General features: G+C 39.9%; 1 protein-coding gene across 1 annotated transcript in view; it reads left to right on the top strand.

The window, feature by feature from the left end:
• The window catches only part of FGD6 (FYVE, RhoGEF and PH domain containing 6), a 173,609-nt gene extending 148,683 nt beyond the window's left edge, over window positions 1-24,926 (top strand). The window contains exons 16-22 of the mRNA XM_042781690.1: window positions 3,449-3,551; window positions 4,078-4,224; window positions 5,226-5,328; window positions 7,565-7,689; window positions 18,967-19,095; window positions 19,911-20,059; window positions 24,890-24,926. Of these exons, the coding sequence (XP_042637624.1) occupies window positions 3,449-3,551; window positions 4,078-4,224; window positions 5,226-5,328; window positions 7,565-7,689; window positions 18,967-19,095; window positions 19,911-20,059; window positions 24,890-24,926 (793 nt within the window). The remainder of the gene's footprint in view (window positions 1-3,448; window positions 3,552-4,077; window positions 4,225-5,225; window positions 5,329-7,564; window positions 7,690-18,966; window positions 19,096-19,910; window positions 20,060-24,889) is intronic.
• The last annotated feature ends 537 nt before the right edge of the window (window positions 24,927-25,463 follow it).

Raw genomic sequence — 25,463 nt, 5'->3', positions numbered from 1 at the left:
TGGTCTATGACAAATGTGTTATTTTTTCTTATTGTGACGTGGGTGAATTTACAGAACAAATTCATTTTCCATACAGCAGTTCATACAGTTTTTTTTTTCAAGACATTGACTGCAATTCCCCACAACCTAACAGCTCTCTTCCCACTTCCTTCCCGTAGTTAACGTCTTCTGTGTTCTTCCCTCCCCTGCACTCTCACCCACCCCCACAGCTCTCTCCCTGTGCACACACAGCCCTTCTTATCTCCCGATTGTTCTGAGTGCATCTACCTGATGTAAATGTTCACTCTGTATCAGAGGGCATTTCTTTTTTTTTTAGGGAGAATGGTTGCACAACTTAAAGAGTGTAATCAATGTCACTAAATTATGCATGTAGAAATTGTGGAATTGGTGTATATTTTGCTGTGTATATTCTTTTCTTTTCTTTTTTTTTAATTGTGATTTGGGTTAAGGTTTACAGAGCAAATTCACTTTCCATACAGCGGTTCACATACATTTTGTCTCATGACATTAACTACAATTTACCACAATGCAACAGTTCCCCTCCTTCTTCCTCCTGATAGTTACCTCTTCCCTGTGTCCATCTCTCCATGCACTCCTGCCCCCTGAGCTGTCTCCCTGTGCCCCTTATTTCTCCCATGATTATTCTCTCCAAGGAGTGTATCTTCCTCAGGTAACTGTTCAACTCATATGTCTGTCTTTTGTTTGGCTGGAAACCACACGTGTGGGTTCAATTCCAGACTTGAAGGGCAGCTGGGGGCCATAGTCTCAGTGGTTCAACCAGGCTCTATCAGGCCAGCAAACCTGGTTCCCCCCTGCTTTTTTTTTCCTAAATGATTTTGAATTTTATTCCACATTGTTCTCCCTCTCTATCCAGGATCTCCTGCATAGATCCCCCTCTGAGTGGTTGACAGTGGTAGCCGGGCACCATCTTCTGGTCTCATAGTCGTATAGGCTGAGGATCGCATGATGCACCAGTCTCTTAGACTAATTGTTTCCATGAAGCTTTGGTTTTCTTCATTCTTCTTTGCTCTGGATGAGGAGAGACCCATCATTGCATCTAGATGGCTGCTTGCAAGCTTTTAAGATCCCAGTCACTACTCGCCAAAGTAGGAGGTGGAACAATGTTTTGTGTAGTATGTTATGCCAATTGAGCTTAATGCCCCCTGCGACTATGGTCCTGAGTCAGATGACATTTTTTAAATTAGCCATCCATCTCTCTGCTGTCACCTCTTCCTGTAAAAAGTGGGGGAGGGAGGGAAGGAATGTAATGTTTTGTGAATGTTTGCTTGGAAGCCTGAGTATGTTCTCATCATAAAGTTCTGCACAGAACACCAACAGAGAGGCCAAGGATGACCTGCTGGTGAAGGGTTCAGTCCTTAACCACACTTGAGTCTGATACCAACTTGCCACTTAGTAGCCTGTTGTCTAAAGCAGAAATTTAATACTGCAAATTCTTGGTTTCCTCACTTGTAAATGGTGAAGGTGGGGAGTAGAGTAAGTGGTAAGATATAATATGTAGCATAGGGGAGCTCTGAGGATGATATGTGATGATATTTGCAAAGCATTTAGCACAGTTATCTAACATCTAATAACTTAAATGGTAGCTAGTTGTGGCAGTCCACTACCTGTTGTCAGTTTGTTGTATTGTGGTAGCTTGCGTGTTACTGTGATGCTAGAAACTGTGCCACTGGTATTTCAAATACCAGCAGGGTCACCCATCATGAAGAGGTTTCAGTGGAGCTTCCAGACCAGACAGACTAGGAAGAAAGGCCTGGTCATCTACTTCTGAAAATTAGCAATGAAAAGTGTATGGATTATCACAGAGTATTGTCCAGTGTAGTGTTGGAAGGTGAGCTTCTAGGTTCAAAGGCAGTACACAGTGGCCCCAGCAGTGGACTCAAACATGCCAGTGATCATGAAGGATGGCTCAGGACTGGGCAAAGTTTAGTTCTGTTACACATGGTCAAAGCCGACTCGTGGCAGCCAACAACAGAATTGTGGCAGTAATGTTAGAGGAATAGAGGTGATTAAGGCAGGTTTTGTTTGGTTCAAAGAGGGGTGGTTTCTGTCTTATTTTGACCTTCACAAATAATGAGAATTGGGAAGTTTACTAGTTTTTATATTTTATATGTAAACTTCATTTCTGTCTCTTGTATCCATGTGAGTCTATATTCTAAATGGCATTTAAGCTATTTTATAAGTAGGTACATTTCTGAGAATGATTACTGTGGGGAAGGTGGATGGTTTTTTTAGTGTCTCTTTGACCTGCCCCAGGTTCTTCAAAATATGCTTGTAGTTACCATTAGTTATGATAGATTTTAAAAATATTTTTCATATATAAAATTAAAATTATATATTTAATAATAAAAATATTATTGGAAAGTTCTAATATACTTAAAGTGAACATTACAATGAAACTGCATATTCAGTCATCTAGACTCAAAATTTATCAAGATTTTCCACAGATTTTCCGTGTTATCTCCTCAAGTATTTTAAAACAAGTTGTAGCTATCAAGTCATGTCACACCTACATACTTCAATATGCCTCTCTACAAAATGTAGACTTTTTTTTTTAACACAATCACAATTCCATTACTCTGATAAATTTTATTTTGATAGCATTTCAAATTCATTATTAGACTCACTCCATTTATTTATTCATTTATCTATGATACCTAAATGTGACTCTCAGTTTTCAGTATGCAAAACAAAAACAATGTGCTAATACCAGTGATGATTCTGAGTTACCACAGAATTGTTGGAGGGAGATGTGGTTATAGAGAAAAGCAGATCAGGAATGCCCTGTTCTAAACTGGCTTTCCCTCTGTTTGGCTCATTCTCATCTAGGTTTGAACTAAAGCTGAGATGTCCTGAGGGTAAGGACAGAAAGTTTGGTGGGCTTAGCAGGTAGAAGAGTTAACAACAGTGGGAAGCTGTTTCCCTTAAAAACAACATTTCCTTTATGACAGCAAAAATATGTTCCCTCTCCTCCATGCCCTTTCTAGAACCCTTTAGTAATATTTAGTAATCTGAAAATATTTAGTGTTCTGTGCTGTAAATTGGGATATGAAATTTGATTCCTTGGAATATTTTTGAATTCTAGGATGATGTCTTAGGAAACTCCTTGGTTTTATAGTAATCATAGTTACTAATTGCATGACTGTCTCTTAAACTAAACTATAAAATACTTCCAAACTTAGGAGCAACTTCAAGAGCCATTTAATAGAAAGCAGTAGTTTAAAAAGGAAAAATAGCATTGTATTGGCTAGAATGTCCTGGGTTCTAACACCCACTCTTCTTATTTGTGTACCTAAATGTCAGAGTTGCTGCCTCAGCAGCATTGTTGGAGGGTAGTGGAATCTGTTGCCATGGATAAAAAAAAGTAAGAAAGAAAAGGGCAAAGAATAAAAGCTGACATCTGGTTGATGGAATCTTTTGCCCTCAACAGTTCTGCCACAGAAAGGGATGAATGGCTGGAAGCGATTTCCAGGTCAATAGAAGAATATGCCAAGAAAAGAATCACATTTTGTCCCAGTAGGAGTCTTGATGAGGTATTCTCTTTGCTGCTGCTTTTGTTTTTCCTTTCAGTGCATTCCAGTTTTTATCTCAAAAAAAAAAAAAAAAAAAAAAACTTTCCGCAGGGGTTTTGAAAAGCAACATATGTTTTGACAGAAGGTTGGGAATGTGTGTTATCATTTCAGAGTTTAATATATATCCTGTGACTAATGTCTGACTGCAAATATATGATAGAATATAGTGTATTGATTTTTTCTTCAAGTTAAAAAACCTCATTGTAGAAAATTTAGAAAATACAAAGAAGTTGAAGGAAGACAATTATCAACTGTCATCCCACTACTAAGCCATCTTCTTAAATTAATTTTGCATTGGAGGAATTTCTAGAAAGTAGCTCATCTTAATTTCCTGAGAACATGAAAAAATAAAAATAACAGCCCATACTTCATCCTATATCCATAATGATACCATTAGCACTGTGAGGTGCCAATGCCAAATAAAAAGGCTTGATTCTGTAGCAGGCAGTGTGCTTGGAGATAATCAGAAATCATTCTTCTTCTACAGGCAGATGTGGAAAATAAAGAGGAAGTAAGTCCCCTTGGATCAAAGGCTCCAATCTGGATTCCTGATACCAGAGTCACAATGTGTATGATCTGCACAAGTGAGTTCACTCTGACCTGGAGACGACACCATTGCCGGGCCTGCGGAAAGGTTAGATAACACCAGTCTCCATTATGATTTTTAGTATCTCCAGGCTGTCCATAGTGAGCTAGCATATCCCCATCATAAACCACTGCCATAAAAGAAAGAACAAGGCGGAGAGGGAGAGGAAGGAAGTAAAGAAGGATATTGATCTCAATCGTGCATGTTTTCTGTAACTAAGGGAGTAATCTTTGAGGGGAATTCCTCTCTTCCTACTCAAAATACTAACAAATCTACAATTAATTAGACCCTTACATTTCTACATAGCTAATTACAGTAAAACCTGCAAAAGTGGGAACCTGCGTAAGGCAGAAAGCTGTCAGAGAAGGAAAACTCAAATATTTTCCATTAAAATGAGTGATAGAAAAGTAAGACTACATCCTGTCAAAGGCAGAAAACTTACGAGACTGGAAAAAACAAAGCAGTCCAGTCGAGTTCTGGCTCTCGCAGGTTTCACTGTACTTAAACTGCATTTCTCCAGATGACCAAGTATTTAGTAGGGGAGCTTTCGTGTTGAAGTTGTCACTCACTAATGTTATTCAGCCTCATGACTGCATTAGTAAAATGAGCATAGTAACCACCACATCAGAGAATCCTGTAAAGAGGAAACAAGGTCCTGTATAGAGAGCATCTTATACAAAGCAGGATACTTGGTAGCGGAGCAGCAGAAGTGGTAGTTACAGCCACAGTGATGATGATGATGATGACAGTGCTGCTGCTGAGTACAGCTAACACAGGACTTACTGCATGGCCAACACTGCTCTAAACATTCCACATTCAGTAACTCATGTGTTACACTATTCAGTAAGTACTCAGTAATAGCCTGTGGTCTCCTTGTCTATCACATGCAGTCCCAGTTGTTAGGTGACCACATGCTTTAACTCCATTGTGGAGCTTGAAGTTGAATGACTGTGAAAACATTTTAAAGTAGACAATGTGATAAATTGTTTCATTTCTTACGGTTTGGCCACAAAGGGTATTCTAATTGAAAAATTCCAATGTGTTTTCAGATTGTATGTCAAGCTTGTTCATCAAATAAGTGTGGTTTAGATTACCTGAAAAATCGACCAGCAAGAGTATGCGAACATTGTTTCCAAGAACTTCAGAAATTAGGTAATAAATAAGTAAAAGATTTAACTGAAAATTCTTCTATTCCCCCGATGCTTTCAGACAACCTTTTAAAAGTATCATCTTAGGCACATGGGCAATGTGATTGGTGATACTGGCCTCAAAATGAGTACTAAGATTTCTTAACTCATATTTTGTTATAATTCAAAGAGAAGTTGAACTAAAGTTTATTTTTACTCTGTGAAATAAGGTTTAGTTAAAAAAATTAATGGTAGAGATACAATTACAGGATGAAATGCTTAAGACATTTGAAAGGGAATTGTCCATATATCAGCTCTGTATGGAAATATGCTAGGTAGCAGTTTGTTAGCCTAATTCTAATACAACTCTTTGACCAAATACAAAATGACACCTTATATCTGTCTACTCATTATTTGTAGTCTAGCTCTAAAGTTAATGTAGCCAGTAAGACCGCATAGGTCTAGATTTTGGTAGAGGATCTATAGTTGAATTCCTGAAAGCTGTAGGAACTAAATTTTAAAACGAGTATCCTCCATTTCTGTGAAGAGTATAAATCTACAGCAAGTAGCAATATCTGAGTGAATAAAATTATACAACATGCTCTTTCAAAACCCCTACATTTATAGATTAATAGATTGCTGTTGTCTCAATAGGAGCTCTGGTGGTATAGTACCTAAGGCACTTGACTACTAACCAGTAGGCTGGTGGTTCAAACCCACCAGCCACTACTCAGAAGGAAGGTTGGGCAATCTACTTCCATAGTGATACCACCTCAGAAACCCAAGGAGGGGTTGCTGTGAGTTGGGGCTGACTTGATGGCACATAACAACAACAACACCAACATTGTCTGAATACATTTTCCTAGAAGACACATCCATCTGTTATTTGTTAGCCACCTTAGTGTTCCCCCCTTTGCTCTCTGGTATATAGCATAAGCTGCAAGCATGAAAAAGATTCTTGTCTTTGAGTCCCCCTCCGTCATCACCCTCACCCATTTGATCTGCAGATCTTGAGAAATTTATCTTTGAAAACCTGTTTTTGTCTTGATTGCACCATCTTAACCCTAATGAAGACTTCCATTGTCTCTGGCCTGGATGATTATACTTTCCTAACTGGTTTGCCTGCTGTGAGTGAATCCCTCCTCCTAGCTGCTGCCAGATTAATTTTTCTAAATCTTCATTCGGCTCAAGTCACCCCCCTACCTAAAAAGCATTTGATTTCCCACTGTTTAAACAACAGTTAAGGTTTCTTTGACCCATACTTTTTTCCAGCTTTATTATTCTCCAAATCATATAATTTTACACCTGCCTTTGCTCATACTAGGAACTTTGGTGGTGTAGTGCCTAAGGCGTTTGACTGCTAACCAGAAGGCTGGCAGTTCAAACCCACCAGCCACTCCTCAGAAGGAAGGTTGGGCAATCTACTTCCATAGTGATACTGCCTCAGAAACCCAAAAAGGAGTTGCTATGAGTCGGATCCAACTCCACGGCAGTGCATTGCATTTGCTCCTACTAAGGAGCTCTGGTGGTGCAATGCCTAAGGCATTTGACTGCTAACTAGAAGGTTGGCAGTTCAAACCCACCAGTGGCTCTGCAGAAGAAAGATGGGCAGTTTGCTTCCGTAAAGATGTACTGCCCTGGAAACCCAGTGGGGGTCGCTATGGAATCTACTTGATGGCAGTGAGTTTGGTTTTGGTCTGCTCATACTGACCTCTCTGCCTGGTGTGTTTGTCCCCTTTTGCCTGGTAAACTCCTGCTTATGCCTTAATGGCCAAAATAAAGCACCACATTCGCTTTCCAGCTTTCCCTGAACCTCTGCAGTCACAATTATTTTCTTCTTCAAATACGTCCCCCTGTCTCCTTTTGTAGCATTTTTTTTTTTTATTGTAATATTATTGTTTGGTTTTCTACCTAGAATGTTGTCAGGTTTTTAAAAAATGAATTAGTAGGAGAGATTTCTTTTTAGTGTATGTTTTTTGAGTTTTTTGAGTTGTTATTTCATTCACATGTTTCAGAATTCTAACGGCACAAAAGGGTAATCTTTTCACACAGTTTAAAATCCAAAAACCAAAAACCACGGACAGGGTTGTCTTCCTCACACACCCCTCCAAGCATCCATTTTCTTTGGCCAGAGGCCATCAGAGTTGTCAGTTTCTTGAGCATCCTTCCATGATATAAACACAACAGTGTTTATTAATTTGCATTAAATTGAATTGCAGAGTGCTTACACTGGCTACATAAGTGTACTTGATTTGTTTTAGATCACCAGCAGTCCCCTAAGATTGGCTCTCCGGGAAATCACAAATCTTCAAGTGCCTTATCATCAGTCTTACATAGTATTCCATCAGGGAGGAAACAGAAAAAAATCCCAGCTGCTCTTAAAGAAGTAAGTGTTTCTCTTAAGCTTGCAAGCTGATAGAGGCTGAATTATTCATACTCATATAATATACTGGTTTTCGTTTATAAAGGAAGCTGTCATTTCCCACCACTGGTGATGGATGTGGCTGATGCCTCATAGTCTTGCCTAGTCACCCTTATGACCTGAGTCATTTAGAGAACGGCAGTCCAAAGGTTTGGCGAACATTTTATAGCAATACTAGAAAGTAAAGCTCACTTGTACAAACGTGAATTTTTTATAAATGACTTTGAGGAGGCCTGTTATCAGAGATAAGAAATTTATAGAATATTTTGGACGTTTTAGTAGCGTTTCTGATCTGCATGGTGTGTTAGACAACAGTTGGTTATGTAGCGGTGACATCACACTGATAGTTGGTTGTCTTTCATTAAAATTGAAAGACAAATTTAAAAAGTGATACTTGCCTACACAGTTAGGCCTGCCAATGGCATCATCCACAGGTACCACTAACTGGTATCCCTCCCAGTTCCTCACATTCAGGTGTCAAGTGAGCAATTGTCACAGAGCACACAGCACTGCCTTTCTGGCCACTCCCTTTCTAATTAGACTTTTTAAATGTTTACTGATTACCTGTACTAGTTTTGTTGCCAGCCAAATAGGGTTTTTAATTTTAGTACTTTTGCTTGGTTATTGTTGGAGGTGTTCTGTCACAGAAAATGGAATCAAACACCTATAATTCTGACCAACATCATCTTTCTTATATAAAGTCAGAATTATTCCCTCATGGCAATTGAAATAGTGTGACATGGTTTATAACCACTTTTATGAATTAGTAAGAATGGGATTTAAAATTCTATTTGCCGAGTTTTATATGAAACTGATTAGGCCAACTTAGTGCATACTTCAGAATTATCCCTACCATCACTCAGTTCCTAAATCTAAATCTACATTTAAAACTTGAGGTTCTTAATCAGTAATTCTCAGTTTTCTGTAATTTTTTGCCTCTCCATGCTGATGTCACTGTTTCTGAGTATAATTGTTACCATTGCTCCCCTTTTCAGTCTAACCCCCACAGCACTGATTATGGTCTAACTCCAGTCTAACCACACAGAACTCTCTAAAGTCTAGACTAGACTCAACCTAACTCCAATCCCTTTTCATACACCTTCCTACCCAGCCACACAAACACAGACTTTCTTCTTTTAGCCCCCTACTTCCTAACTGCAGTCATTTCTTCCTTTATTGCATTACTTCTCAAAGATGAGAACTAGCAGCATGATCATCACCTGAGAACTTGTTAGAAATGCAGGCTCTGCAGAATCAGTGATTCTGGTGAGTGCTAAAATTTGAGAGCCATTACTTTACTCCTTTGCAGTCAGACTGGGGAAAGGAGATCTATGGATGTCATTCAGTGATTACTGCATGACTACTACATACCTGCTGGGCATTGAACACACTGTAGTGAGCAAAATAGATATGTCTGTGTGTAGCTTATGGACTAGGGAGATAGAATTAACATGCAAATGAATAAATGATTTGAGTGCTATAAGGAAGAAGAACAGGACTTGATCTAGTCTTGAGGGGTCAGGGAAAGTTTCCCTGAAGAAGCAGGCAGTGCTTGAGCTGACGATGAGTAGAAGGTAACAGTAGGGAGCAAGTGATCAAGTAGAGGGAACAATTTGTGTAAAGGCACTGAAATGGGCAGGAGGTGAATGAAGGCCAAATCGTGGGGAGGAAATGCAAGGCAGGATAGAAATGAGGAACCCCAGTTCTGCAGTCAGACTGCCGAGACTCTTAACCATGAACATGTCACTCAGCCATTCTGTGTCTAGCTCAGTTTCCTCGTGTGTAAAATGGGGATAATAACAGTGTGCTTCATAGGGTTATTGTCAAGGAAAAATGAGATAAATCAATGTGAGTGTTTAGCACACTTCCCAACTTAGAATAAATACACTGAATCCTCACTTACCAACTATCTCCATATCTGACCTTTGCATTTACGGTAATAGTAAAATGTCTACTGTCTGACTGTTTTGCATGTTAACAATGCTCATCTGGCAGTAACAAATGCCTGGGTCCCTGATGGGGTCACTGGGTGGTGGACCCTGTGTGCACATAGAAAGGAACCTTGTATTGCACAGTATTTCACTGCCCAGAAGGAGAAAAGAAGCACAGTCTCCCAGAGTTGCTGAGCTGCAGGGGGAGCAGGGAACGGTGGGCTGGAATATAGCTGGTGGGGACAAGATGCTGCCTGGAAGGTCCTGGGTGCCCACAGGGGTTGAGGCTGGGGTAGTAGTATCTGATGTCTTCAGGGTTGGGGAGGAAGTGTGATGCTGGAGTCTGGCCCCAGCTCACAGCCCCATGGGGTTGCAGCGACTGGCTGGGCTGTGGTCAGAAAGAGCCTGGAGATGGGGCACTCAGGTGCCCAGGGCCCAAGGGACCCCATGACAGCTGACCGGCATTGGTACAGCCCCTTATGCTTCCTTGATGGCCCCTCCTGGGTGAACACAGCTAAAGACAGAGTAGGCTACCTGGGCAGAAGTGGAGTCAGCAGGTGAGTGGCCAGCAGCAGCTGTAGTTTACAGTCAAGGACAGAGGCTAGGCCTAGCCATCATAGCTTCAGAGGAAGCTCTGGATTGTCAGTTCTCATGGGGACATGGAGGATTTGAGCGGGGCAAGGCTGCCTAACAAGAGCCAAGGGATGCTCAGGTGAGGGACTAGTGGGTGTACCCAGTTGGCAGGATGGATTCCTCCATGGCACCTAGGCCTCCCACTCATGGACAGGGAGTCCCCTGCCTTCTACAAAGCCAAAAATGATGTTTTGGGGACTTTGAGGGGAACCAGGGCCACTCATCCTGAAAATACTGTGGGATGGGAGAGGGGGGAACCACTCGACTAGGGAACAATGCAGTTCTTGAGCCACCCTGGCTCTGGAACACTGGGTGGCCCTCCCATATGGGTGGCAATGGGGGCCATGCTCTCCTGAGGCAACATAGGGGAGGGGGAGACAGGGGACTAGCAGGACATTCACAGTGCAGATGAGGAGTTGAGGTGAGGTGATCATCCATTTTTGCACTAGTCCCTGGAGGCCATGTTAAAGATGTTGGGAAGCCACTGAAAATTTTTAAAAAGGAGAATAACCTGGCCACATTTGTATTTTTAAAGATCAACCTGGCTACAATGTGGAGAATGGAAAGTAGGGGACAGAAATTTATATGGTGCATCCTAATTTTTTACATGTGAAAATTGAGCTTATAGCAGATTTTTTAATATATTAGGAGTGCTGGTGGCATACTGCCTAAGGCACTTGACTGCTAACCAGAAGGTTGGTGGTTCAAATCCACCAGCCACTCCTCGAAAGGAAGGTTGGGAAATCTACTTCAGTAGTGATAATCACCTCAGAAATCCAAAGAGGGGTTGCTATGAGTCGGCTCCAACTCCACAGCAGTGAGTTTGTTTTTTTTGTTTTTGTTTATATTAATATATTAATTATTAATTATAATTATATATTGAGCTCTGGTAGCATAGTGCCTAAGGCACTTGACTGCTAACCAGAAGGCTGACAGTTCAAACCCACCAGCCACTCCTTGGAAGGAGGGTTGAGCAATCTACTTCCGTAGTGATACCGCCTCAGAAACCCAAGGAGGGATCGCTGTGAGTCAGGTCTGACTCGACGGCACATAACAACAACAACATAATTATATATAACTATGTAATTAATAGGAGCTCTGGTGGTGTCGTGCCTAAGGCATTTGACTGCTAACCAGAAGGCTGGCAGTTCAAACCCACCAGCCACTCCTCAGAAGGAAGATTGGGCAATCTACTTCTGTAGTCATACTGTCTTGGAAACCCAAGGAAGGGTCGCTATGGGTCGGTTCTGACTCCACGGCAGTGAGTACGTAATTAATGTTATATAATATTATATAGTTAAGTTCTGTAAGAGTCAAATCATTCTCTTTGGGAAACTATGTTCTTCTAGTATGTTCAAAACATTTTTAGAAACTCTTTTAGAATTATATCCAGCGCCTCTGTAATCTCAATATTTTTCAACAATAGTAGATTGTGTCTTTTGAGTTGGATGTGATGTATGTTTTAAATAGTCAAATCATGGGATGAAAGTTTTGTGAATCAGGTAGGTGATTAAGCTGGTTAACACTAATTTTATTTTATTTTTTAAAAGATAACAAAAAGGACTATACATGACTACTCAGTATCACGATTGATCTTCTTTGGCTAATAAACTCACTCTAAAATATCCCAAAGGATCTGATAGAGCCTGGTGGGACCCCTGAGACCATGACCCCTAGCTGCTCTTCAGGTCTGGAATTGAACCCACTCCTGTGGCATCCAGCCAAAGAAAAGACAGGCATACGAACTGAACATTTACATTAGGTAGATACACTCCTTGGAGAGATCAATCATGGGAGAAGGATGGTGTATGCACAGGGAGACGGCTCAGGGGCAGGAGTGCATGGGAGGGAAGGACACAGGGAAGAGGTGGCTATGGGGGGGAAGAGGTGGCTATGGGGAGGAAGTGGGAGGAGAACTGTTACATTGTGGGAGATTACAGTCAATGTCATGAGACAAAGTGTTTGTGAACTGCAGTATGGAAGATGAATTTGCTCTGTAAACTTTCACCCAAATCACAATAAAATTATATATATATATATATATATCCCCCAAAGAAGGAATACGCAAAATGTTTTGAGCAATGGCAATAACACTTATATAATAAGTACATAGTATCTCAAGGTAGCTATAGTTTAAGCAAAATCTCATTTAATTTAAATATCCTTATACAAGGTATGTTAGACTGGGTTCTCTAGAGAAGCAAAATCAGTAAAGCTTATTTATAGAGAGAGAAAGAGAAATTTATCTTAGGAAAATGGCTCACACACTTATAGAAGCTGGCAAGTCCCAAGTTCTTGTATCAAATATGAAGCTGGAGGCTTTTCCCGACTTGTGCCCCTGCAGGGGCTGATGAGCTCAAGGTTGTCAGCCAGTATATTGGTTGTTAACTCCAACAAATGACGAATCCAAGATCTCCAGGCCGAATGGTGGATTGTTTGCAGCACAACAGAATCCCGATCCACAGAAGATCCTCCAACTATCACACAACGATAGTCTTATACATGGATGTATATCTCTATGCAAATCTACTTGTACTCAATTTTTTCTTATTTAATATCAGAGCTTAAAACTTCCATTAAACAACAGTATGTAATCCTTTTCATGAAATTTATAAGAAATAAATACAATTCACCCAGTAAATAATGATTAAAAGCCCATTTGTGTTAGTTTTCTTTTTTCTGTGCAACAAATTACTGCAATCTTAGTGGCTTAAAACAACACACATTTAGTATTGCACAGTTCCTCTGGATCAGGAGTCTAGTTGCGGCTTAGCTGAGTCCTCTGCAGGGCTGCAATCAAGGTGTCAACTAGTGATGAGTTGTCATTGGGAGGCTTAACTGAGGAAGGGTGTTCTGGTTTCCTAGTGCTGCTCTGACAGGAATATACCACAAATGGGATGACTTTAACAAACAGGAGTTTATTCTCTTACAGTTTGGAGGCTTTAAGTCTGAATTCACAGTGCCAGGCTCTAGGGTCTGGGTCAAAGCCCCTCAACGTTGTGCTTCAGCCCTGCCTCCTCCTCCCACCCAGCCAAAAGCTGGAGGCTTTTCTTCACTCAGACAGCTGCTGGCTGCTGAGGCTGACAAGCCAAAGGTTGACAAGTAAAAAGGCACAGTCCAATGGTACCAAACAACATGGCAGGCCACTAATTCAAGTCCAGAAAAGTCCCAAGATTGGCAGGGCACAGCAGGCTATTGAACAATGACTTGGCTACATTCAGGGTTCAAGCGTGCCAAAAGGCTAGAGATCATTCTCAAGGCTTCTCCTCATATACAGGAAGCTGATCACATCCCTAAGACAGCTACTCAGCTGCTCATAGTAGATTCCACCATGGAGTTGATTACCAGTCTCATCATGGGGAATACTACATCCAGCTGCCCAGCCACTCAACCAGGCCCAGGCAAGTTGACACACAAACTTACCTATCACAAAGGGTTTACTTCCAGGCTCGCTCATGTTGTTGGCAGAATCTACTTCCTTGCAGATGCAGGACTGAGGGTGCTGGCATTTTGCTGGCTGTTGGCTAGAGTTTATCCTCATTTCCTAGAGGCTGCCCATAGCCCCTTGCACAGGGGCATCTCAACAGGACTATTTACTTCTTCAGAGACAGCAAAGGAGAGAGTCTCTGGAGCCATTCTGCTAATAGTTTGGTGTCTTATACAGCATAACATGGGGTCGCCATGAGTCCAAGCTTCTTCAGTGGCAACTAACACCACAATCATGGGAGTGACATTCTGTTACCTTCCCCATATTCCCTTGGTTAGAATGAAGTCACAGGTCCTGGTCACACTAAGAGGAGGGAATTATATAAAACTATGACTCTGGTAGCATAGTGCCTAAGGCACTTGACTGCTAACCAGAAGGCTGGTGGTTCAAACCCACCAGCCACTCCTCGGAAGGAAGGTTGGACAATCTACTTCCATAGTGATACTGCCTCGGAAACCCATCAACGGCACACAACAACAACAACATGACTAAAAGATGTCAAAATGATGAGGAGCCACCTTAAGAGGCTGTCACACTACTAAGGCAATTCCTAAAAAAAAAAAATAAATAAATAATAATATATCTACATGTTCCCTACATTAAAAAGTTTCAATTACCAGATTACAGTCATTAGAAGCATACTACTACTGTGTTTTTGCATAGTGACTAAATTTTTTATGAAGCAGACATCAAAACCCATTGCCATCAAGTCAATTCCAACAGAGTAGCACTGTCCATAGGATTTCCAAGGCTGTGATCTTTATGGAAGCAGACTGCCTCATCTGCCTACCTCAGAGCAACTCATAGGAGACTAACTCCTCTTTTCTTTCAGGCCAAAATTTAGGGATCAAAGACTGATCCTTAAAACCATTTGTATTAATAGAATGTTTGATGAACGATTCTATTGATAGTATTTTTATAAATTTGAAAAGCTGCCTCAGGAATAAAGTTAAAAGTTTAAATGATTATCCCTAACACCCCTAATAAGTAGAGCAGTGGACAGTATATACAATCCCCAAAATACAGCTTTTGCTTGAATAATTTCTTTTAGAAAGATAACACAAGGCTGGTGCCTCTGAGGTAGAGGTTAAAGATGTCTCAAATGTCCATCTTTTCCAAACTGTCATGCCACTCCATCATCTCCGACATCAACTTCTCCTCTTCCCCTCAATAATCTCCCTCCCGTGTTAAGGTTCTGTACTTTGCCGTAACATCTCATAGAACTCACAGATGTCCTAGGAAAGCGCTCACATGGTGGTGGTAGAGACTAGCAGGTTAGCAAGTCCTAGGTCTGTGGGTAGGTCTTGAGGATTCTTCCAACTGGTTACAGGGGTTGGCGAGCCAAAATCGGCAGGTCAGATGACAGCTGCTATCTCAGGTCCAGGGGTGAGATGATGACGAACAAAATGCAGAACTGAACTAGAGCAAGAGAGTGCACTTTCCCAGGACATTCCTATATATACCCGCAAGGAGCTAAGGGTGGTGACTTGAGTTGCACCTTTCAGCAAGGCAGGACTCAAGATACATCCCACCCTAAACAGGCATAAAAAATCAAACTCACTGCCTTCAAGTTGGGTCTGACTCATAGCAACCCCCATTGGGTTTCCAAGGCTGTAAAGCTTATGGATTGCCCCATCTTCCTTCTGTGGAGTGGCTGGTGGGTTTGAATCACTGACCTTCTGGATAGCAGCCAAATGCCTTCACTACGCCACCAGAGCTCCTTAAACAGGCATGGAGAATACGACTTACAGTATATCACAAAATGGGTGGTGACTTGAGTCACTCCATCCAGCAAGGTGGGACTCAAGATGCATCCTACCCTAAACAGGCATTAAAAAAAAAAAAAAAAACCCAAACTCACTGCTGTGGAGTTGGATCTGACTCATAGTGACCACTCCTTGGATTTCCAAGCGACCCCTCTTTGGGTTTCCAAGGTGGTATCACTGTGGCAGTATCACCACGAGGCTGTCGTTTGAACACAACAAGGGAACACTGCATGGTTTAAAATCAAGAAAGGAGTGTGTCAGAATTGTATCCTTTCACCATGCTTGTTCAATCTATAGTGAGCTCTGGTAGCATAGTGCCTAAAGCACTTGACTCCCAACCAGAAGGCTGGCAGTTCAAACCCACCAGCCACTCCTTGGAAGGAAGACGGGGCAATCTACTTCCATAGTGATACTGCCTCAGAAACCCAAGGAGGGGTCACTATGAGTTGGGGCCGACTCGACAGATATAACAACAACAACAATTCAGTCTATATCCTGAGCAAATAATCTGAGAAGCTGGACTATATGAAGAAGAACGTGGCATCAGGATTGGAGGAAGAATCATTAACAATCTGTGATACGCTGACGACACAATTTTGCTTGCTGAAAGTGAGGATGACTTGAGGCACTTACTGATGAAGATTGAAGAATACAGTCTGCAGTATGGATTACGTCTCAATATAAAGGGAAAAAAAATCCTCACAACTGGACCTAGAAGCAGCATCACTTTAAATGGAGAAAAGATTGAGGTTGTCAAAGACTTCACATTGCTTGGTTCTACAATCAATGCCAATGGAAGCAGCAGTGAGGACATTGGACCACGTATAGCACTGGGCAAATTGGCTGCAAAGGACCTCTTTCAGGTGCTGAGGAGTAAAGATGTCTTCTTGAGGACTAAGGTGCACCATGATACAAGCTCATCATATGCATGTGAGAGCTGGACAATGAATAAGGAAGAATGAAGAAGAGTTGATGCTTTTGAGTTGTGGTACTGGCAAAGAATATTGAAAGTACCATGGACTGCTAAAAGAACTAACAGATCTGTCCTGAAGGAAGTGCAGCTGATATGCTCATTGGAAGCGAGAATGGCCAGACTTCATCTCACCTACTTTGGTCATGCTGTCAGAAGGGACCATTCCGTGGAGAAGGATATCATGCTTAGTAAGGTGGAGGGTCAATGAAAGAGGGGAAGGCCTTCAATGAGATGGATTGACACAGTGGCTACGACAATGAGCTCAAGTATAGCAGGGATCATGGAGCTGCCACAGGATTGGGCGTTGTTTCATCCTGCTGTGCATGGGGTCGCTGTGAGTCGGAAACGACTCAACGGCACCTAACAACAACAACAGCACTATGGAAGTATTGCCCAACTTTCCTTCCGGGGAGTGGCTGGTGGGTTTGAACTGCCAGCATTCTGATTGGCAGTCAGATGCCTTAGCCACTACGCCACCAGAGCTCCCTAAACAGGCATGTTGTTGTTGTTGTTATGTGCTGTCGAGTCAGACCCGACTCACAGTGACCTCTCTTTGAGCTTCGGAGGCAGTATCACCACGGAAGTAGATTGCCCAATCTTCCTTCCGAGGAGTGGCTGGCGGGTTTGAACCTCTAGCCTTCTGGTTAACAGTAAATGCCTATGGGGACTAGAATTTACAGTACACTACCAAATGGAAGTGAAACAGTGGCTACGGTGATGGGCTCAAGTATAGCAGGGATCATGGAGCTGGTGTGGGATTGGGCATTGTTTCATGCTGTTGTGCATGGGGTTGCTGTGAGTTGGAAATGACTCAACGGCACCTAACAACAACAACAACAAATGGAAGACAATGGCTAGAAGGGCCATATTAAGCAATTCATTTCAATGCAGCTTTAAAGAAAAAACCAAAATATTTTGGCCTTTGGAATTATTTCATTTCTTCTTCTGCCACAAAAAAAAACAACACGTATACAGACACATATATGGTAGCACAGTTAAACCAGGTAAAATTCTAGAATTGCTCCTAAAAGGAAGGATTTTATATTCGTAATAATAGCAGCTTTTAGGTTATACAATAGCCAATGCTGAAAATATAAAATTTCATTCTGAAACATTATATTATTTTTATGGTTATTACTTTCAGTACCTAATGATCAAAAAAAGATTTAATTTTAATTTTTGTTTTTCTGGAAATTACTAAACTATGCCCTAGTCTTGCTTATGTGCTGCTGTTAGGTGCCGTTGAGTCAGCTTTGACACACAGCCACCCTGTATACAACAAAACACACTCCCCAGTTCTGTGCCATCCTCACAGTCTTTGTTATGTTTGAGCCCATTGTTGCAGCCACTGTGTCAACAGACATCATTGAGGGTCTTCCCCTTTTTTGCTGACCCTCCACTTTACCAGTCATAATATCCTATAGGGATTGGTCCGTTCTGACAACATGATCAAAGTAGGTGAGGCAAAGTCTGCCTGTTCTCATTTCCAAGAAGTGTTCCAGCTGCACTTCTTCCAGGACAGATTTGTTAGTTCTTGTGGCATAGTGTTTTCACTAATCTTCACCAACACCACAATTCAAAGGCATCAACTTTTCTTCTGGTTGTGTGCCGTCGAGTCGGACCCGACTCATAGTGACCCCTCTTCGGGTTTTTGAGGCAGTATCGCTACGGAAGTAGATTGCCCAACCTTCCTTCCAAGGAGTGGCCAACTTTTCATAGGTCTTCCTTATTCATTGTCCAGCTTTCACATGCCTGTGAGGTGATTGAAAATACCATGGCTTGGTTTAGGCACACCTCAGTCTTCAAAGTGGTATCTTTGCTCCTTAACACTTTAAAAAAATCTTTTGCAGACTTGCTCAGTGCAATTAGATGTCTGATTTGACTGTTCCTTCCATGGATGTTGATTATGAATCTGAGTAAAATGAAATTCCTGACAACTTCAGTCTTTTCTCCATTCATCATGATGTTGCTTATTGGTCTAGTTGTGAGGATTTTTCTTTTCTTTATGTTGAGGTGTAACCCATACTGAAGAGTGTAGTGTTTGATCTTCATCAGTAGATGCTTCAAGTCTACTATTAGCAAGTAAAGTTATGTCATCTGCATATCACAGGTTGTTAATAATTTTCGCCAATCCTGATGCCACGTTCTTCTTCATACAGTCCAGCTTCCCAGATTATTTGCTCAGCATACAGATTGAATAAGTATGGTGAAATGATACAACCCTGATGCATACTCTTCCTGATTTAAAACCATGCAGTATCCCCTTGTTCTTTCAAATGACAGCCTCTTGGTCCGTGTACACGTTCCTCATGAGCAAAATTAAGTGTTCTGGTATTCCCATTCTTTGCAGTGTTATCCATAATTTGTTATAATCTAAATAGTCGAATGCCTTTGCACAGTCAACAAAACAGAGGTAAACATCTTTCTGGTATTCTTTGCTTGCTCATATAGGTATCAGCAAATACAGAGGATTCTTCTATAAGTGGCTACTTGTACAGATCAAAGGGCAATAAAAAACCTTGGAAACACTTGTGGTTTGTCATAAAAAATAAAGTGCTGTATACATACGCTGCAAGTGAGGTAAGGTCTGAAAGCTAAAGATTTTGGGGTCTTATTTTGCAATGCCAATGGAAAATAAAAGTATCAGACTACAATGTTTTTAATAAATTTGTGTATGTGTTGTTTTCATTTTGAAGGGGGGAGCTGTTGCTGCTGTTACTCTTAACATGGACAGTGCTCTTGCTTTGTACCTGGAAAACTCTTTCTTAAATGTGTTAATATTCCGTATCATTGAAATGCAAGTATTTTTGGTGTCATGTGACTACTAACTACTTCACTAAAATTCAGAGTTTTTATCTTTTTTGCCAAGCTTTCTTGGGTGCCACTCCCGTGGCCCTCCCCAGATTCTACTGATGAAGAATCAGTGCAGATAGGCATTATTTGGGTTATAGTTTCTGGCTATTTGCTCTAATTCTACCTATTTCTGCTATTCCATCTCCCTGTGTTTCAACATCCTGTGAAAACCACTGCTGTAAGGTCCAAGCTTCTTTTTAGTATGACCTGGGGTAAATCACTTATCTTTCTGAGCTGTATTTTCCACATCCATGAAATGAAGGTAATACAATGCCTGCCTCTCAGGGATTTAATGAAAATAAGAAATTCAATGTGTGTGAACACCTTCCAAACCATTGAGCACAGTGCCTGACACATGGGGTAGGTCGGGAGGGGACTCTCAATAAATATCGTTGAATAAATGAAAAATTAATTATATTGCTTTCATTGCTTTATATTCATGTATATGAAATTAAATTAGAGCTACCCAGATAAAATGATCTCCAATCTGAATTTTGTCCCAATCTAAAAACCCATCTCCGTTTTGTGTGTTTTTACGTTAGGACGTGGCAGCTTTGGAGAGTCAACCTTTATTAGGATTCACTGTCACGCAAGTCGAAGATGAGAATTCGGAGTCCAAAGTGTTTCAGTTACTGCACAAAAACATGTTATTTTATCTGTTCAAAGCAGAAGATGGTCACTTAGCTCAGAAGTAAGTAACCTAGAAATATTTTCTTTCATACATCAGATTTCAAGTTATTCCTTTAGAGGGTGATTTTAAAATTACCTATGTTAAGGCATAGGGACCACCCGGAATTTAAACATGAGTTCCAATTTAGAAAGATGTAACATATTATTCAAACCTTTGAGAAGAATTGTTTTAAAAACAAGGCAAGAGTGTCTGGAATATTTTCAGGAGGCAGAGGGTAAATGAAAATAGGTAGTCTTGTCCAAAGGCCTTTGTCTACCCATGACCTCAGAGGAAGCAGCGTGATGCTGCTCTGCTGAAAGGAAGGAGAGTGGAGGTTTTTGACCTCTTTCAGTGAGGGTAAGACTCTTTCCTTGAAACATTCCAGGACTTTGGCAATCCAGAGATTCAGTTGTGCCACGGAACAGCAGGAGTTTAAACAGCTGCTTACTAACTTTCTTCTTTGGGAAAAAGGTCAAACACATTAAGAGGCTCTCATGCTGTTGACTAACAGTACAAGGAAATGGATGTCATTTTAGAAAGTAAAGGCTGAATAGTCTCTTCAGAATTCGAAGGTTATTTATTTAGATGTCATGAGAGTGCTTAGTATAGAGGTGCATAACTCTGTGGGGCTGAGGTCTTTTCTGAACAAACAGTTCAATTCCCCTCTCTTTCATTTCATTTCCATTTTGTCCTTACAAAATATGCATTTTTTGTTTCAACAAGAGGTGTACATGTTTTCTGAATGGAGTTAAAAGTGTGGTGAAGATTGTTATTTTGCATGTAGATGAAAAGGAGAGTTCTAAGCTAGGATTTTTATAGCAGAATTAGTGTACCATATGTTCCTGAATATCAACCAATGCAATGTTATACTCTATAAGGCTTTTTTTTTTTTCTTTGAGTCTAAGGATGGATATGCAGCATAGTTGCTCCTCCAAATAATATGGAGATAATGAAGAATATTTTTCTATTATGTCACTTAACTTTTTTTCTGTGAAAATTATTTGGACAAAATAGTTATTGCTCTAAGATTCTGGCAGACATTATCTCTCTTTCAATTTTTATCTGTAGTCATCTTCAAACTGATAAAATTGTAGCTTTTCGATATATATCCCCTTTAACTTATGTCATTATGTTGACAAGATGGAAATGCCTTTAAAGCAGAATGAATGTAGTTCGGTGGGGGAAATCAGTTTATTTATAATTCAGAATGGGTCAAGATTAAATTATTAATTTCTCTGAGATTAATAACATGTGGTTGATTTTTTAGTACATTTGTTGTTGTTGTTGTTGTTCTGTGCCCTCGAGTCAAACCGACTCATTAGTACATTAGTAAATATTAAAATGTGCTAATATAGATACAGGGAGCCTTTTTCTTTTACCTATTAAAAAAATGCAACCACTGTTGTGGAGTCAGATCCAACTCATAGCAAACCCTCCCTGGGTTTCCAGGGCAGTATTACTTCAGAAGTAGATTGTCCAACCTTCCTTCCAAGGAGTGCCTGGTGGGTTTGAACTGCCAGCCTTCTGGTTAGCAGTCAAATGCCTTAGGCACTATGCCACCAGAGCTCCTTATTTAATGAAACTACTAAATGATAGCTAAATTGCATTCTTAGACTTAAGACAGAATGAAACATCTTTGTAGTTGCTGGTTAAATCCATATGATCCATATTGTCAACAGACGGTCACCTTTTTTTTTTAATTGTTGTAAAATATGTATATCATAAAATTTACCATTTCAACCATTTTGATAAGAAATTGTTTAAACTAACAATTTGTTTAAAAAAATATTTGCCATTTAATAATCTTCACATGTACAGGTTACTGATAGGGTCTTTCCAATTACCCTTGACAGAATTCAGCCTTTTTTGAGTGTACATACAATTCAGTGACATTAATTACATTCAGAATATTATGCAGCCATCACCACTGTTTGTCTCCAGATTTTTTCATCACCCCAGACAGGAACTCAATACCCATTAATCAGTAATTCCTCATTCCCCTCATCTACCCGGCCCCTATACTACTTTCTGTCTCTCTGCATTTGCCTATTCTAGGTATTGCATATAAGTGGAATCATACAATATTTATTCTTTGTGTCTGGCTTATTTCACTTAGCATATCTTCAAAGTTCATTCATGTTGTAACATGTATTAGAACTTCATTCCATTTTATGGCTGAATGATATATCCATTGTATGGATAATAGCACATTTTGTTCATCCATTTATCTTTTGATATACAATTAGGTTGTTTCCACCTCCAGCTATTGTGAATACTACTGCAGTGAACATTGGTGTACAAGTATATGTTTGCATCCTGCTTTCAATCTTTCAGGTTATTAAAACAAAAATCATATTAAACCAATAATAAAAACTGAGTTTATTTAATACATGATTTGAAAATTGGGGCAACATTTCTGAGTGTCAAAAATGTTCCAAAGAAGAAAAATCTTTAATAGGTTCTTATACTCTAGCTTGGGAGCTCTGGTAGCATAGTGGCTAAGACACTTGCCTGCTAACCAGACGGCTGGCGGTTCAAACCCACCAGCCACTCCTCGGAAGGAAGGTTGGGCAATCCTACTTCTGTAGTGGTACTGCCTTGGAAACCCAAGGAGGGTCACTATGAGTCGGGTTTGACTCGATGGCATATAACAACACAACAACAACATACTCTAGCTTATTGCTAGTAATTATACATTGCCATGAAACAGGGCTAGAACAGTGTTTACTTAATAACTCACGGACATGCAACATCTTCTTGAAGAACAATTCAGATAATTGCTGATTCCTAAAACAGCTCTAGTCTGACCTTTGAAGTTGTCAAAACTGCACATAAATAATTGTATTAAGAACACAGTGCTCAAAGTAAAACATTCTTTTACTACGTAAGTTGAACTATTGTTTGACTTAGAAGTGACTTTTAGAAGACCAGTTTCTCAAAGCTCAGCATTCAGAAATCTCAGGGTGAAAGCACAGGTGGGTCACCTTGACATCCATGGAATCCAGAAATCTGAACTCCTAGACAATTAAAAACTCCTAGGTTGTGTACCCAGGAGTGGAATTGATACGTCATCTGGTATTACTATGTGTAACTTTTTGAGGAACCGTCACCTGTTTCCACAGTGCCTGCACCATCTTCAATACCCACCAGCAATGTCTGAAGGTTCCAATTTCTCCACATCCTCACTAACGGTGTTATTTTCCATTTTTCTGGTAACAGTCAACCTAAAGGGTGTGAAGTAATATCTCCTTGTGGTTTTCATTTGCATGTCCCTAATGATCAATGAGGAGCTCTGGTGGTGTAGTACCTAAGGCATTTGACTGCTAACCAGAAGGTTGGCAGTTCAAACCCACCAGCCACTCCTCAGAAGGAAGATTGGGCGATCTACATCCGTAGTGATAACGCCTCGGAAACCCAAGGAGGGGTTGCTATGAGTCAGATCTGACTTGATGGCAGTGACTTTGGTCAATGAAAGGCTGGACAATCTAATCTACTTCCATAAAGATTTACCACCTCGGAAACCCAAGGAGGGGTCACTATGAGTCGGAATTGAATTGATGGCATTAAGTTTGGTTTTGGTTTTAATGCTCAGTGATGTTGAGCATCTTTTCATGTGCTTATTAGCATTTGTGTCCCTTATTTGGAGAAATGTCTATTCTAGTCCATTGCCCATTTTTAAATTGGGTACTTTGTCTTTTTGTTGTTGAGTTATAGGAATTCTTTATATATTCTGGATATTGAAATCCTTATCAGATCTATGATTTCCAAATATTTTCTCATTGGGCTTTCTTTTGTTTTGTTTTATTTTTTTTTCGTAATGGTGCAACTTATATGCCATTTGTTTATAAAATTACAAATTTTGAAAATTCTACCCTTGAAATTTGAGCTGAATTTATTATAAGCTGATTTTGCTAATTAAATTGAGTGATTTCAAATGTTCATTGTTCCTAGGACTTTTTTCTTTATATAACATTTATTGTAACAAATTATATTTCTGTAAGAAACAGAAAAAACTAAGTTCAGTTGATGCTGCTTTTTTTTTTTTTTTTTTTCCCCAAATGATTTTAATGTATACACCTGGTGGATGACATGATAAATCCTGGAAGTGTATCAAAATATTAACATTTCCTAAATTTCCAACAGTGAATATACATTACTTTTAGAATATAAAAATATTACATTTTAAAAAGAAGCAATTATGTTACTAGGGATATACAAAGAACCTATCCCAAATGTATTCTGAGTAATTGAAAGTATGTATATTATTGGATAAAACTATTTTGAGAATAAAGAATTTTGGAAAAGCTTTTATGAAACTTTGAAATGCTTTTATACTACATAAAAAATTTTGATCAACTGGAAGTGGACAAGATGCCAGAATCCCTTTATTTGAAAATACTGGAACAAGTCTGAACTAGGGAAGCCCTAGGAGAATACTCTAGTTGATGGAGTTAAGAGGAGGAGACAGGGACAGAAGCTACTGTTCCTAAAAGCACTGACTCAGAGTACTGGATACGGGAGAAAGGGAGTTGAAGGAAAGGCCTTTGCTAATATATCCACTTCCAAAAACCAGTTAAATGGGAGCATCCAAACTCCATAGGCTTTTACATGAAATGGTCCCTTTTGCTCCTCAAAGAAATGAGCGGCATGTTCTTTAGGTCATAGTGGACCACATTACCAAATAAAAGCTGGTTAGTTCCCTGGACACAGAATTCCAGGTTGTTGTAGGAAAGAACTTAAATCCACTATTAGGATAACCAACCACAGGCCCAGCTATTATCTCTGCTCTCTTCATACATTGAATTCATATATTGGATCTTACAAATCTAACATATTTCTCTTATCAAATAGGTGGATAGAAGCATTTCAGGAAGGCACAATATTGTAGCAGTATCAGTTTCATCTCTCCTCTGATTCAAATGGTGGAATTTCATCAGAATGGAGTAAATGCAGTATAAAATTTTTATGGAATGAAACATTGCCAAGATAAATACACCCCAAATGTCTGTCTGATGTAAGAAATCATTTTGTTAGGTATAAGGTAACTTTTTTTAAATGTTTATTTTCTTCCATATGTTATTTATTTAAAATTTTGATGTTTACTTAATGGTCAGAATTATTTCTGAAACTCACACTGAATTCTAAAGTATGTTTTCTTTGGAGACTAGAAAACTTATTTTAATATCATAAACTGTATAAACTATTTGTGACTCAGTCCACACTGTTTTTTCTACCTTATATTGTAATATTTTCACGAGTGGTAAAATTTTGTAAGTAAAAAACACACATATCAAGGAGCAAATTTCCATGTGGTGCTTGGTTCAGAAATGATTATTATACAACTGTTGATAGAAAAAATGCATGTCTTTGAATCTGTACAATAAACTTAGATGAATTTTTGTATCTTTTAATGGAAAAAACTGCA

The sequence above is a fragment of the Orycteropus afer genome, unplaced genomic scaffold (assembly GCF_000298275.1).
Source record: "Orycteropus afer afer isolate SDZICR_OR568_19922 unplaced genomic scaffold, OryAfe1.0 scaffold00151, whole genome shotgun sequence".
NCBI lineage: Eukaryota > Metazoa > Chordata > Mammalia > Tubulidentata > Orycteropodidae > Orycteropus > Orycteropus afer.
The sequence above is the reverse complement of the archived record's forward strand: the minus strand, read 5'-3'. Positions and strand labels throughout refer to the sequence as shown.